Genomic DNA, 16,244 nt, shown 5'->3' on the forward strand with positions numbered 1-16,244 from the left:
AAGCGAACGGCTCATGGCGAATGTGCGTAGATTTCACAGATCTGAACCGAGCCTGCCCCAAAGACTGCTATCCCCTGCCAAGGATAGATCAACTGGTTGACTCCACCAGCGGCCATGCACTGCTCAGTATTCATGCACCCCGATGACAGGGCAAAGACAGCGTTCATCACAAGCGCAGGAGTGTTCAACTACAAAATGATGCCTTTCGGCTTGAAAAATGCCGGAGCCACCTACCAGAGGTTAGTTGACCACGTCTTCGCCGACCAGAAAGGGAGGAATGTGGAGGTCTACGTGGATGACTCCATCGTAAAAAGCATCAAGGAGGAAGACCATGTCAAAGACTTGGCAGAGACCTTCGGAAATCTGAGAAAATACAGCATGAAGCTGAACCCAAAAAAATGCGTCTTCGGGGTGAAGTCAGGGAAGTTCCTCGGATTCATGGTGAGCGAAAGAGGAATTGATGCGAACCCAGACAAAGTCCAAGCGGCATTGGATTTACCCGAGCCGAAGACCAAGAGAGATGTGCAGAGGCTAACCGGCAGGTTAGCCGCACTAACAAGGTTCATATCAAAAGCCTCGGACAAGGGAGCTCCCTTCTTCAAGGCACTGAAACCAAAGAACCTCCCCGGAGGAGAAGCAGAACCAGTCAAGAAAAAGGGGGTCCCGAGGAAAGTGGATCCCGAACTAATATGGGAACAGGAGCAAAAAGAAGCTTTCCAGCAACTCAGAGCCCACCTAGCTCAACTGCCGACACTGGCCAGACCAAAGGAGGGGGAAACCCTGTACCTATATGTCGCAGTTAGCCCTGGAACCGTCAGCGCAGTGCTTCTTCGGGAAGAAGAAAGGAAGCAACAGCCAATCTACTTCACCAGCCGAACACTCACAGGGGCCGAAACCCGGTACCCACTCATCGAGAAAGTCGCATATGCAGTAGTGGTAGCTGCCCGAAAACTGAGGCCATACTTCGACTCCCACCAGATCACAGTGCTAACTGACCAACCGCTCGAAAGAGTACTCGACAAAATAGAGAGGTCAGGAAGATTGGCTGCCTGGGCCTTCGAACTATCAGAGTTCGGCATCAAATATCAGCCGAGGACAGCAATCAAAGCACAAGCATTGGCAGACTTCTTGGCCGAGTGCTCATACCAGGAAATGTTGGATGATACGAAAAGCACTTGGGAGGTCTTCACTGACGGATCTTCCACAATAAACGGCTCAGGGGCAGGAGTTGTACTGATCCCCCCGACGGGGAAAAGCATAGAGTATGCATTGAAGTTCGGCTTCAAAGCAACCAACAACGAGGCCGAATACGAGGCCGCAATCGCAGGGATAGAGCTTTGTTTATCCCTGGAGGCCGAACATGTTCGCCTCAAAACTGATTCCCAGCTTGTAGCCAACCAGATCCGAGGGGAGTATGAGGCCAAATGGCCCAGCATGACAGCCTATTTAGCAAAAATTAAATCCTTAACGTCAAAGTTAAGATCCTTTGAAGTCATCCTCATTCCCCGAGGACAGAACACGCAAGCAGACGCGCTGTCAAAACTCGCAAGCTCAACACTCATCGACCTAAACAGGTCGGTCCACGTGGAAGTTCACCAAGAGAGAAGCATCGACTTGCTACCCACCACAGTATGCAGCTTACGTACCGAACCTAGCTGGATGGACGCAGTAGTTGCATACAAAGAAAGGGGAGAACTCCCCGAAGATAAGCTGCAAGCGAGAAAACTGAAAAGATTCAACAGATGGTTCATCATCAGCGCCGAAGGAGAGCTCATGAGGAAATCATTCTCTGCTCCGCTGCTAAAATGTGTGGGTCCAACAGACGCTGACTACATCCTAAGGGAAATCCACCTCGGGATATGCGGAAACCACATTGGAGGTAGGACATTAGCACATAAAGCCCTTCGGGCTGGGTACTGGTGGCCCACTATGGTTTCCGAGGCAAAGCAGATGGCAAGGAAATGCGAGAAGTGCCAAAAGTTCGCACCAGCCATCCATCAACCAGCTCAAACCCTACAATCAACACTGTATCCCTTACCATTCGCACAGTGGGGGTTAGACATCATTGGTCCCTTCCCCTCAGCGACGAACCAGAAGAAGTGGTTGATTGTAGGAGTCGACTATTTTAGCAAATGGATCGAAGCCGAAGCTGTCTCCTCCATCACCGAACCTCAGGTCCGCAAGTTCATATGGCAGAACATCATCACAAGGTTCGGCATACCAAGACTGATGGTCTTCGACCACGGGAAACAGTTCGACAACACCCCGTTGCAAAAGTGGTGCAAACAGTTCGGCATACACCTAGCATACTCGGCAGTCTGTCACCCACAAAGCAACGGGCAAGCCGAAGCTGCTAACAAACTCATCCTCAACGCACTCAAGAAAAGAGTCGAGGATGACAAAAATAAATGGTTAGAAGAGCTACCCGGAACGCTATGGTCCCTTCGGACCACTGAAAAAGAAGCTACCGGACAAACACCGTTCCACCTTGTATACGGATCCGAAGCTGTAATTCCTGTGGAAATCGGAACAGAAAGCCTGAGGATCCAGGCATACAACAGGTATGATGGGCTACAAGGAGAAAGCAACAATCAACTTCTATCCGAAGCTCTAGATCTACTGGACGAAGCTCGGAACGATGCAAGGACACTCAACGCAGCCTATTTGCAGAGGGTCAACAAGCATTACAACCGAAGAGTCAACGCCAGACCCCTAAAAGTCGGTGATCTAGTACTCAGAAACGCCGCCTCGGTTCAGAAAGGACGGATCCATGGCAAACTCTCAGCCACTTGGGAAGGACCATACATCATCCATTCCGAAAAAAGGCCAGGCACGTATATGCTGAAACAGTTAGATGGAACAATTCTGAAGAACCATTGGAATACCGATGTTCTCAAGAAATATTTTGTATGATCTCTGTCTGTAAACCAAGTAAGTTGTTTAATGAGAAGAGGAAAGCCATTTGGCACCATGTGTTTCATTGAACTCATCTCTATATTTATTGTCCCCTTATATATATATGCAGCCTCGGATCTGATCAATCCGAGACTAAAAACAGGTTGACTTTGTCCATTCCTTGATAAAATGCAAGAAATGACCAAATCATACACTTCAGGGAACCGTCCAGAATCCTCGGATTCGCGGTACCCTAATAAAATTTGTTCGCAACAAACAGTCGCTCGAATCAAGTTATAAAACTCCGGCTCAGATCCACGGATCGCCGAAGGCATAACTAAAGAGGCAGACTAGCGATCTCTTGCCCAGGTTTCCGAACCACAAGAGATCGGAAGAACAATCCAAACCTCTGAGCAGATCGACGGATTTGAAGAGTCTGGAAACTAAAGAGTCTCTTAGCAGATCTACGGATTTGAAGAACTCGCAAAACTAAAGAGTCTCTTAGCAGATCTTCGGATTTGAAGAACTCGCAAAACTAAAGAGTCTCTTAGCAGATCTACGGATTTGAAGAACTCGCAAAACTAAAGAGTCTCTTAGCAGATCTACGGATTTGAAGAACTCGCAAAGTCAAAGAGCCTCTTAGCAGATCTACGGATTTGAAGAGCTCGCAAGGTCAAAAGGTTTTTAGCAAGTCTACAGAAAGAGGAGCTCGAGAAATCTACGGATTTAAAGACCTAAAAATTGCGAAAGAACAAGTTAAAATCGGCAGCCATCAACAGACAATACCGGCCTACCGAAGTACTAAAGAAAACAAAAAAGAAATAAGTACAACGCAGCGCCGAGGCAAAAGGGGGGAAAGGCAAGCACATGTTCGGAAGTCCTCAACTGGAACCGACCGACTCTGAAGAAGACGACTGCCCGAATCCCTAGCTCTTGGGAGTCTCAGGAGCATCCCCCAGAGGAGCATCCTTCGAAGAACCCCCAGCAGTAGTATCACCTTCGGAAGCCGCCTTCTGGGCCCGAGCCTCTGCAAGAGCAGCTTGGCGTTCAGCTTCAGCTTCGTCTCGATCGGCCTGGCACTCCACCAAGTGATCCTGGGCCCTCATCCAGAGCGGAACCTTCTCATTCCAAGGGAAATGAGGCATGTGCTTCGCGAACATCCGCCGAGCACCCAGGATGCCATTCCAGTATTGCTCTCTACACTGATCAGCAGTGTAGAGGTCAACTCTCTCTTGCTCCAACTTCCGAATGGCAGCATCTTTCTCTCGGATCTTCAGCTGGAGAACGGGCACCTTGTCAGCTTGATTCTGAACAATCTCCCGGTGCTTGATAAACTGCTGAAGCCTCGCCTCCGCTTCCTGGCTCTGCTTAATGGCCGCCTCAAATTTAGACGTCATCTCCTTGAGAAGACTGTCTTTTTCTTCAAGTTCGCTCGCAAACTTGGCAGCCATTTCTCTCCTCTCCCTGTCGAAGGAAGCTATCTTTTCAGCATCCTCTTCAACTTGGAAAGTGAGCCTCCCAACTTCGGCCCCGATCTGTTCCGCCGCTTCCCTAGCCTCACGACTGTACTGAAGGTACAGTTGCTTGAGGTCCACCATCTCGGCCATGAGCTGCCCAGCCTTCTGGTCCAAGACAGGGATATCACGAGCATAAGCCTCCTGATACCTCCTCAGCTGCCTTTCCTCAACCGAGCTACACTCGGAAGCGAACGAGGACCAGAAAACAGCCTGGGAAAGAAGAAAAGACAAGAAAAGATGAGGAAAGAAGACAACAAACCAAAAACGGAACTCAAAACAAAATTTCCAACACTTACCTCATTCAGATAATATTGGGCCATCATAGCTGGGTTCCTCTCCTCAGCTCCAGGAACCCTCCACTGCGGGTTGGCCCGAAGAAGATTCTCCCGTGCAGCTTCGGGACCCACCAAAGATCCCACGTGAGCCATGGGGTTCTCCCCCAAAACCGGAGCTCTGGCATAGCGAGCCATCGCTTCCCTTACCTCCTCGGGGATCCGTTTCAGCGGAACATCCGAGCAAGGGTCAGCGTGGATCAGTCTATCCAGGGCCGAGGTCGAAGTGGAGCCCAAGGTCGAATGACGCCTCTTCCTCGTCAGACCCTGCTCGGGTTCCTCCTTCTCAGCTTCGGGAACCTCTACGTGAGCTTCGGTGAGATCCACCATCTCCTTATCCGGACTTTTCTCCCTTTCGAGAGAAACGTCAGCAGCTTCTTCCTTCTGCTCGGCCACAATAGGGACATCCGAGCCAGGAACAAGGTCGGCTTCAATTGCCTCCATCACCTTGGTTATATCCTGGATCTCGATCCCTAAAGCAGCAGACGGCTTCAGCGGAGAAGGGATGGTATCTTCCTCAGCCAGCGGTTGGTCCACGGGAGGCGGTTCCACAACCACCACACTCTTCAACTTCTGCCCGGGCAAGGGCATGAAGTGAAGGAGGTTTTTGGGAGGAGGCATGACTTCCGAAACCACTTCCTACAGGGCAAACGCTCAAAGGTCAGTTTCAGAAAAAGAGAGAACAGACCACAAAAGCTCTAAGTCAGAACAAATACCTTCTCCGAAGACTGATCAGCTTTCGCCTTCTTCGGATGCGCAGAAGGCCTCAAAAGAGTGCTGCTCTTCCTTTTGCGCTGATCCTAAACAGAAGAAACCAAGGGTCAATAAAGGTAAAACAAGACAAAGGAAGGAATAAAGAAAAATCGCGAAGTACCCGGTTCCTAGATAAAGAGATATCTATCCGAGCCGGAGATGAAACCGAAGGAACGGCACGCGGCACAGCGTCAGTCCCAGGACCCTAAAAAGATGGTCCAGGACCAAGACGTTAGCCGACGGCCAACCAAAAAGAAAGACAAACAAAAGATATTGAGACTAGAAACACTCACCGGATCCGAGGTTGTCCTCAAATCAGGGAGCACGACTTTCACTGGAACAGCTTCGGGAGAAGAGGCAGAATCCCACGGATCAGCTCGAACTTCAGATATCCGAGCGACACCCGACGGAGACAGCACGTAATCCTTCAAGCGAGGATTACGAGGATTCTCCTTCCCGAACTTATAATCAGGGGCCGAGTCGTGAATGGTCTTCAGATCCAAAGAAATACCCAAGACCACAGGATCAACGCAGCTGAAGCCGTACTCTGCAGAAACAAAGCACAAAACGAAATCAGTAAAACGAGACCAAAAAGGAAGAGGGCAAACTTACTAAAGCACGGTCCCAGCCGAAAGACACCTACCCCTGTCAAAAATCCTGCTGAGACCGGCAACAGCAAGAATGTCCTCCCGCAAAATATAGTTGAGGTTCGGGAGCCAGTTGGACGGCAATTTGTAGTTGTCCTCCCGAGCCAAAAACCACTGGAGGAGATCCACGTAGTGGTGATGGTTCCGATCCGGAGCAGCCACGCTTCGCATATCAGGATCAGGAGTCACAAACCACTTCGGAGGGCGGTAAAAATGTGGATGCTTCGGATCTGTCGGCACACGAACGAACAACCACTCCGTCTTCCAGTTATGATCAGAGCTGAGGTAAGGGTAGGCCGTAATATAGTTCGGCTCCCCCTTTCTTCGGGATCTTTTGTTGATAATGGTCCACCAACCATACCCATCCCCCTTGGAAGCGTGGTTGAAAGACAGATCGTGCAGATCCCGAAACACGGCAACAGAGCATGGAAAGTTAATAAAATCGCACACCCATCTAAATCCGATGATGTGCCTCATAGATTTGGGGGTAAGCTGGGCCAAACTGATGTTATACGACACCAGGAGCTCGGATATGAAGGGATCCAAAGGAAAGCGGAGGCCGTTCTCCAAATGATGAGTATACACAGAGATGAACCCCCTCGGCGGATGAGTCACCCGAGGACGCTCCTGGTCGGGAAGCTCGCACCAGTACCCCAAGGCGTGCTGGATTCCGTATAACTCTTCGGCCCTCCGATGGTAATGCCCCAGCTTCGCCTCCACCAACCAGTCACCACTGACCGATTTTTCCAAGGGACCATCGATCTTAGTGGTCTCATGCAGAATCGGGGCATACTTACCCTGCGGATCAGCTTCAGTCCAATGAACTGGAAACTCAGGGTAGGAGCGGCGCACACCCGAAGAGCCAGCCTTTTTACCAGAAGTTGCGCGTTCAGACACGCTAGACCCGCCAACAACATCATCTTTCGAAGCATCCCAACCAGTCGAACGCCTCTCCACTGGCCTCTCCGAAGGCCGAACCCTCGAAGTTTTCGGCAACCTTCCCGAAGGCACGTTCTCCCTCTCACTAGAGGAGCCAACGACGAACTTGCTCTTGCCCCTATTCTTTGCCATGGCCGCGAATTCTCGGTCTAGGGTTGAGATTGAGGGGTAGAAGGAAAAACGAAGAAAAAAAGGAGAATTCAGAAACAAATTACCTTCTTCCGAAGCGGAATTCGCCGATAAAACGAACAGCACAAGTTCCCGAAGTCCAAAGTTGGCCGAATTTCGTAGATCTGAAGAAACAAATCGCACTGCGATCGCCGGAATTTAGAGAGAGAAAGGGTTTGAAAGAAGGAGTAAAAAGTTCGAAAAGAGCAATGCACCCCGTATTTATAGAAAAGAAAAGGGGCGCATCAACTTCCTCAACCCACGATCTACACGGCACAATACAACTCCCAACACTTGTCATCAATGCAAATCATCCCTTTTCAGAAAAAAAGAGGGAACTTTCGGACTTCTGACAGCTGGAAACCCACCCATTTAATTCTAAATGGACCGGGTCTGGGGGGCATGTTGTTTGGGCTCCCAATTGATTCTCTATTGGGCCACTAAGTCCAAAGCCCAATGGCTCTAAACAAACAGTATCAAACCCACCAATGGCTAGTCAGCCATCCATCAAGGCCCAAGGCCCAATAGCAATAAATGACCTATGGGCATTTATTGTGCAAACACTATAAATAGGCCGCCAAGGCTCACACCTCAAGGTACGTCGAATTTACCGCCTTAAGACTACTCTTCTAGAGAACTTCTCTCTAGAATCCGAGCATCATTCTTACTTAGGCATCGGAGGGGCTTTCCTCGGAAACACCCCCGAGGCTAGTAACTTTGCTATTGTGCAGGTGAATTCGGACTCCACTCATTCAAACAAGCAAGATCTTCAACACATACAAAAGGGCCTTCATTCGAAGCCCATTGTTTCCATCTTTACAACACCGGAACAGTTACTATTTAAAATCACAAAGTAATTGTCACGTGATAGTTACACATGTTGCCCATACAAATTACTCTGTTGCCCTGGTCCACGCTAAGTTAGCGTGGACCAGGTTTATATTAGTGTAAATACTTAAAAAGATCCACAAATTATTACAAAATGTGAGTGATGTTATCTTAAGAGGGTGAGGGATAAGGCGAAAATCTCAGAAAGATTAAACGCAACGACCAACAAAATATAAATTATATAACAAAATGTAGAAACAAAAAAACCAAAACTTTATATAGAAATCTAAAAAAGAAATCAGGGATTAAAAATTGGTCATATAGAACTCTATAGTTTGATCATCTTGAGTGATTTTATCCAAATCATAATTTTTTAGAGAATTCTAAATTATGGGTGTATTCATTTAATTGCCTCTTCATTAGATAGATGTCAACTCTTTTGAATTTTTCCCTTTTTATATTCCACTAGATAATATTTTTCAAAATCTATCGATGGGGGTTGCTTTACTATGATCCAAATACTACTTTTTCTTAAAAAAATTATACTTATCTTCAATGTACTACTATTTATTTATTTTTTGTTAACCGATGTAAAATATGTTACTACACGTATGTTTTTAATTTTAAAATACATACCTATGTTAATCTTTAATTTTATTGTATAAATCTTGTGCATTATACTTGATTCCTTGACCATATAATTTCCGGCAAATTTTACAAATTGCTACCTAAGTTCTCCAATAGCCAAAACGGCTCCGAAACAAACAAAAAGGTCATATAGTGTCTCATATAACTTCATATGTCCATAGCCACACTCCTTGAACTTATGCTCTTGAGTAAACAAAATTTTATCTTTTGTACAAAGTACTTTATCTTTTACATTTTATCACGTCTACACTTAAGTGTATGACTTTTAAAATTCTAGTACTACGTATATAATTACATTCATAAATAAAATAATCAAATTTACAATGTTATACTTTTAAGATTCGAATTGAAACTAACTTTAAGAAAAGCATAGTACTACTATACATAACAATGAATTTAGATATTATAATTGGGTGTAATATTAATTACATATAAACATTGATGATCATATATTTGTACCCTACAACAATTACATGATAAAAACTGAGGGGATGCTAAATTTCGAAACCAAGAGTTCATAATTGTTGTATCTCTCTCTTCTCATCCATGCAAATTAAACAACCAACCCATTATATTCTTCATATTTTCAGGATTTCCATGATTGTCACGATATTTCTTTTGTTGTCATTGATGTTGCCACTACTACTACGACTACAACAAAAAATTAGTCTATTAATAAGGTTTTGATGATTGAAAGTTTAACTTTGTATTAAACTCTAGTTTATCGTAATGTTAAGTAGTAAATATTCTTAGTAAATATTTGGATAAAATCCTACATATATAACATAAGTTAATTTTATTTATAGAGTATTAAATTAATTAAAAAACTCCATTCATTTTTTAATTGTTAGTTTTTTCTTATGTGACGCTTGAATATTTTAATTTTAAATTAAATTGTTCCTCTTTCCTCATTCGGAGAATTTTAATTATCTTTATGTGGCACTCTAATAATTCAGCAAATATGCCTCATTTATTTACAGAGTATCAAAATAATTTTAAAAACTCCATTAAAGTATGATTTGTTAGTTTCTTTTTTCTTATGTGGCGCTTGAATATTTTAATTTTAAATTAATTTTTTTTATCTCTTTTCTCATTCGGCGAATTTCAATGATCGCTTATGTGGCGTTTTAATAATTCAGCAAGTATGCATCCTTTATTTATATACTAGATTTAAACCCGCGCGACGTGCGATGCACGGGTTAATCGTATTATACTTCTATGATTCTTTATTTATTGTAACATATTTTTATCAATAGATCTTGTGCGCACCCGGTCACTTAAATATAAGCCTATTCACTTTAAAGGTTTACTCCTACAATATGTTTGTGTAATCTCGTGACTTTAAATGAAGTATTGTACTTTTATTATCTCCCCATAAATTATATTGGTATGAAAATGAAGTTTAATAATTTTCTATTTCTAATTACATTAATTAAAATAATACTCCATACAATTTAATAGCCTTAATTCAAATAGTACTCCCGTATCCTCGTGAATTTAGCAGATAGCACACTTGCAAGTTTTTCAATCTCATTTTCTCTCATCTTTGTAAACTTGTAAAACTTAAACCTTCGCCCAAAATTAATTAATACAACACTTATGTACGTAAGTATCTTTATTTCAAAATACTTATCTTAAAACTATTAACCAAAAACTCACGAATCTTTTAAAAAGTTTAATATTTTTCTTTTAAAAAATGAAAAGGCGAGTCTTTTACCCATATTAGATAAATGATTGTGTTGCTAATTACTTCTAACGAAAAGTTGTACTTCGTATTAGAAAATTTAGCAACTTAATTGATTGAATTTAGGAGTAGTTTGATGTGAAGTCCATGCCTAAAAAAGATACCACGTATCTTTATGGAAAACAACAAACAAACTACTACACCAATTCACCAAATAACACTAAGCAAATCTACATGGTGAAATAACACTAAGCAAATCTACATTTGAGAAACTTTCTTCAAGAATTGTTAAGAGAATTAAACTACAAATAATTGAGTTCTGTAGACTTACGGAGTACATAAATTTAAAATCAAACTCAAATGAGTTTTGTATCTACCAACTCTACAACATAATTTCCATCGATCATTGTATTATGCTGTAAGTCACTAAAAACTCAATTCATCCCTCTGCTTCATTTAGATACGAAATTAAGTACGTAATTAGTAGAGTAATAAAGAATTCCATGAATTGCTTTCTTTTGATAATTTTTTAAACCGTTCTTTTTTTTTTTTTTTTTTTTTTATCGAAGTACATATTAAGCTTATCTTGAATTGCTTATTCATTAATTTCTATTTCATTTATCCTAAAATCTGAATACAATAATACTTATATTTATCTCAAATCCAATTTTCACTACAAGAAATTGTACTTTTAACGACGGGAAATCCCGTCGCGAAAGGCCCATAATCGTTGATTAACGACGGGATTTCCTGTCGCGAACCCGTCATAAAAGGGGGCCGTCGTTAATAGAAATCCGTCATTAACCCGTCGTAAAAAATATTTTGCGACGGTTATTCCCGTCATTGTTTGGTTGTTAGCCCTGTCGCAAAAGGCTTTTGCGACGGGATTTTTGACCCGTCGTAATTAGGTTGTCGTTAAAGATACAAATTCTTGTAGTGTTTATCTCATTATTTATCATTTAAAAATAAAATTAATATTTAATTATGTGGTTGGGCAACCCTATGTGGGCGCTCTAAATGCTCTTGGAAAAATTCCTCCGTATATAATGTATATATTACACTACAAAAAATTGTACCATTAACTACGGGAAATGCCGTCGTTAAAGGCCAATACTCGTTGATTAAAGACAGGATTTCCTGTCGCGAACCCGTCATAAAAGGGGTTGTCGTTGATGGAAAATCCCGTCGTAAAAGACATTTGCGACGGTTAAATTGCGACGGGATTTTTAACCCGTCATAATTAGGTTATCGTTAAAGATACAAATTCTTGTAGTGATAGAATGACATGGTTCGGTCGAAGGAGCTAAGGAAAATCCAATCCATCCTACTAATATTAGTGTGATGAGTTAATAATTTCCAAATCAATTCCACTTGCATGGACCAGGTCCATGCTACTATTAGTGTGGACCAGGATATTTTAGGTATTTTACAGCTTTTAAAGATGACATGGACAAGCAATGTGAACCAAAAAATTCGCGGCCTATATAGTAACTCTTACGTTTATATAGTTTACTTATATGCAATATAGTTACTCTACTAGTCATACAGTAAATTTTAACAATATAATTATTAATATATGCGACATAGTTACTGCAAAGATCATATAGTAACTGTTAAGTTGATATAGTTGTACTTGTATGTAGTATAATTACTCTAATAGTCATACAATAACTTTTTGATGTCATTTTGATAAGAATTCAATTACTTAATAATGTATACACAAAGATATTGACTGCTTTATATCATATAGTAAATGTTTATCGTACAGAAATAGTTACTCTTCTATATCATATAGTAACTCTTTCTATTCTATAGTTACTATTAACTCTTTCAAAAATATAGTAGCACGTCCTCTCCTTCCACGCCCGGGTCCTCTCCTTCCTTTACCACGTCCTTGGTTTTCATTGTTGTCAGAATTTTCTTCTTCTTCTTCTCCTGCTTTTGTTTTCCTTGCAGAAGTTATTCTTTGCACGAATTCAATTCTAGATGATCATCTTTGTATTTCTGAATTAATAGATATATAAACTAAGTTAATAATTTAACATTTAAGTGTGAAAAAATGACATAGTAACTATGTAAAACATATAGTTTCTATTATGCATCTTACAGTAACTCTTAGAATTAATGATGGTAAGATATTCGCAGAAATGCAAATATAGTTATTGTTGTAGTCATATAGTTACTGTCATAATAATATAGTCACTCTTATTACTAATAACATAGAGACAAAAAAAAAAGAGCATAAAAAGAACAAAATGATAACATAGTAACTATTAAAAATATATAGTTACTATTATACATGATATAGTATCTCTTAATATTAATGATAGTCATATATGAGTAGGGTTGCAGATATAGTTATTGTTATGATCATATAGTTATTGTGAGCATAACATAGTAACTCTTATACTAATAACATAGAGGAAAACAAACAACATAAAAATAACATTATAATATACATAAAAAACTATACCAAACATATAGTTACTATAATACAAGATATAGTACCTATAAATATCATTGATGGTCATTTAGTCACAAAGTTGCAGACATAGGTGGTGTGATAATAATATAGTAACTTGATCCATAATATAGTAACTACATCACTAAAAATGTAGAATAAACATAAAAAACATGCACATAACATAATAAACTGACATAGTACCTATTTCAAACATATAATAACTACATAAATCATACAATAACTATTGAAGAAAATAAACATATGGTAACAAATCATGATAAAATAAACATAATACATATTTCAAACATATAATAACTATATAAATAATATAGTAACTATTGAAGAAAATAAACATATGGTAACAAATCATGATAAAATAAACATAGTACCTATTTCAAATATATAGTAACTATATAAACCATATAGTAACTATATAAAACATATAGTGACTATTATTATAATATAGTAACTATATATTGTACACATATAGTAACCATTATAATCATATAGTAACTATATCTATGAAGCGGACAAAAACATACTCTAAATAACATAGTACATAATGTAATCGTATAGTAACTTTTATTTATCAAAAAGTCACTATAAACTGTTCATAACATAATAACTATCTTAAACACATAGTTACTGTTTTAAACTTATAATAACTTTCTAAAAAATATAGTAACTATTTTAAACACATATATAGTTATTATTTTAAAGTTATAGTAACTTTTAAAAAAAATATAGTTACTCTAAAAACTACTACTAACATAAACACAACGAACATTCCAGTGACTATTAAAAACACTATTTCGCAACATAAATTAAAGGTGACTATATCATTTATATACTAACTATGTGAAACACTAACCCTAATTTCAACAAAACAACAAACATTTCAAATCACTCAACAAAATAATAACTATTGTACACATATAGTAACTATTTTACACATATAGTAACCATTAAAATAATATAGTAACTATTATACACATATAGTAACCATTAAAATTACATAGTACCTCTTTAAACCATATAGTTATTGTATTACTCATATAGTTACTATTTAAAATCGTGAAGTCACTGATCGAAATCGCGAAGTGAAAACGATATTTCGGTAAACACAAACATTAATTTCTCCAAAACAACAAATATTTTCAATTTTAAATAAAAATAGACTTAAAATTCTTTAAATAAACAACAAACCGAGATGCGATCTCTAAAAATTCTTGCGAAGATTTGTAGACGAGCACAAATTCTTCGATTCGATTTCGGCAACGACGAACCTCCTTCTTGATCTACTACTTCCTCCAATTTTTCCTCATCTAATAGATCCAATTATAAGAATTATAAGATAATTACGAAGAAAATCGAACAAAACCTAGAAATTTGGGCTAAATCTTGAAAAGCATAGAGAGAAAATGAAGAGAGATAAATGAAAGAGAAATGAACAGAATGTAGATCTGAAATTTTGAAAAATAAAAAAAGTTTAAAACGTATATAAAGTAGACTAGCACAGATCGCATTGAAACTCTACAAAACACATAGTAACTCTTTAAAACACATAGTTACTGTAATACGCATATAGTTACTATTTAAAATCACAAAATAACTGTCACATTACAGTTACACATATTACCCATACAAATTACTTTGTTGCCCTGGTCCACGCTAAATTAGCGTGGACCAGGTTTATATTAGTGTAAATATTTCCAAATACCATGAGTTTCTTTTTTGTAGATCCAATAAAGAGGGAGCTTCTACTATGGGAAACCCGGTACAAGATCATTACAGGAATTGCGAGAGGACTACAATATCTCCACAAAGAATCTCGTATTACTATTGTACATCGCCATATGAAAATTAGCAATATTTTGTTAGACATCAGGATGAACCCGAAGTTTGCTAACTTTGGCTGGGTAGAGAAACATGGAATTAGTAGTCGAATTGATGAAACAAGGTATAATTGAATTCTTTCGATCCCATAAAATGGTAATGTAATTAACGTGAGTGACAAGTGACAAGGTATTTTTTTGTATTCTTACAGGAGATATATGGCACCGGAATATTTCTTAACAGGGGTGTACTCTGAAAAATCCGATGTATACAGTTTTGGTATCATAATTTTGGAGATCGTAAGTGGCCAAAGTTATAGACTGTTCTACAAACCTTCAGAAAACGAAAACCTTCTGATTCTTGTAAGTACAACGACATATACATTAAAAATTTGTACCAGCACTACAAGAACTTGTACTCCCTCCGTATTTTTTTAAGAGATACACTTGGCCGGGCACGGGTATTAAGAAGAATAATTGAATGAAATAAAATAATAAAGCAAGTGGGGTTGGATAGATATTTTAATAATTAAATATATGGGGATGTCATTTTGGTGGGTGGAGGGTTGGGTGAGTTTATGAAAATATTTGTTTAATAGGATGGTGGGTGATAGGGTATATTAGATGTATTATTTAATTAGATAGTGGGGTTGATAAGTTACTAAAAATGGCAAGTGTATCTCTTAAATAAATACGGCCGGAAAAGGCAAGTGTATCTCTTAAAAAAATACGGAGGGAGTATCTTTTATGACAACCTAATAACGACGGGTCATAAATTCCGTCGCAAAAGCTAGCTTTTTGCTTTTGCGACGGGGCTAACAACCAAACAAAGACGGGAACAATCTTGGCAGATGTCTTTTAGTACGGGTTAACGACAGGATTTTCAATTAACGACGGCCCCCTTTTATGACGGGTTCTGGACAGGAAATCCCATCGTTAGTCAACGATTATTGGCCTTAGCAACATGATTTTCCGTCGTTAATGATACAATTTCTTGTAGTGTTAGATATTAGATAGATTAAACAAAACAAGCTTCTTTTACTCCGTACTAGATTTTAGCCTGTGCGATGCACGGATTTTATTAAATTGTTAAGTTAAAATAAAACTCCTATATACTAACTGCTATATTTTATATATTATATTAGATTAGTTTTTGATTTTGGATTAATTTTAGATTTATTTTTTAATTATTAGAGTGTTTGACTTCGGAAGAAGTTGTATATGCGTAATATTAATAATTAATTAATAAAACTATATACGTGGCACCTAATTATTTATCTATGTGACACTCGACTTTTTTTATTCAAAAATAATTTTGAAATCTTATTTTTCGTTCGCCGAAACCATTAGATTTTCTACGTGGATTTTCTACGTGGTGCTCTAATATTGGATTAGTGTTTGATTTTGGATTGAATTTGTTTTAGATTAGTGTTTGATTTTGGATTGAATTTGTTTTAGATTAGTGTTTAATTTTAGATGAATTTTATTTTTTAGATGAGTGTTTTATCTTGGATGAATTTTATTTTAGATTTAT

The 16,244-nt window shown here is 39.2% G+C and overlaps 2 protein-coding genes across 3 annotated transcripts; one reads left to right on the forward strand and one right to left on the reverse strand.

Annotated features, from left to right (window-relative positions):
- Positions 1-3,662: 3,662 nt before the first annotated feature.
- Positions 3,663-8,083, reverse strand: LOC130470421 (uncharacterized). 2 transcript variants are annotated; one of them, XM_056840543.1, is made up of 6 exons: positions 6,141-8,083; positions 5,791-6,044; positions 5,619-5,702; positions 5,461-5,544; positions 4,709-5,383; positions 3,663-4,622 (listed from the first exon to the last, which is right to left on the reverse strand). In XM_056840543.1, exons 1-6 carry the CDS (start codon positions 7,213-7,215, stop codon positions 3,822-3,824), a joined length of 2,973 nt encoding a protein of 990 aa, XP_056696521.1. In that variant the 5' UTR covers positions 7,216-8,083; the 3' UTR covers positions 3,663-3,821. The 2 variants fall into 2 exon arrangements, with proteins under 2 accessions (XP_056696521.1, XP_056696522.1); XM_056840544.1 differs by lacking the exon at positions 5,619-5,702.
- A 6,362-nt stretch (positions 8,084-14,445) lies between these two features.
- On the forward strand, positions 14,446-15,148 carry LOC130469829 (cysteine-rich receptor-like protein kinase 15). The gene is made up of 2 exons (XM_056839335.1): positions 14,446-14,835; positions 14,923-15,148. Exons 1-2 carry the CDS (start codon positions 14,597-14,599, stop codon positions 15,146-15,148), a joined length of 465 nt encoding a protein of 154 aa, XP_056695313.1. The 5' UTR covers positions 14,446-14,596.
- The last annotated feature ends 1,096 nt before the right edge of the window (positions 15,149-16,244 follow it).

This window comes from Spinacia oleracea, chromosome 3 (assembly GCF_020520425.1).
Source record: "Spinacia oleracea cultivar Varoflay chromosome 3, BTI_SOV_V1, whole genome shotgun sequence".
NCBI lineage: Eukaryota > Viridiplantae > Streptophyta > Magnoliopsida > Caryophyllales > Amaranthaceae > Spinacia > Spinacia oleracea.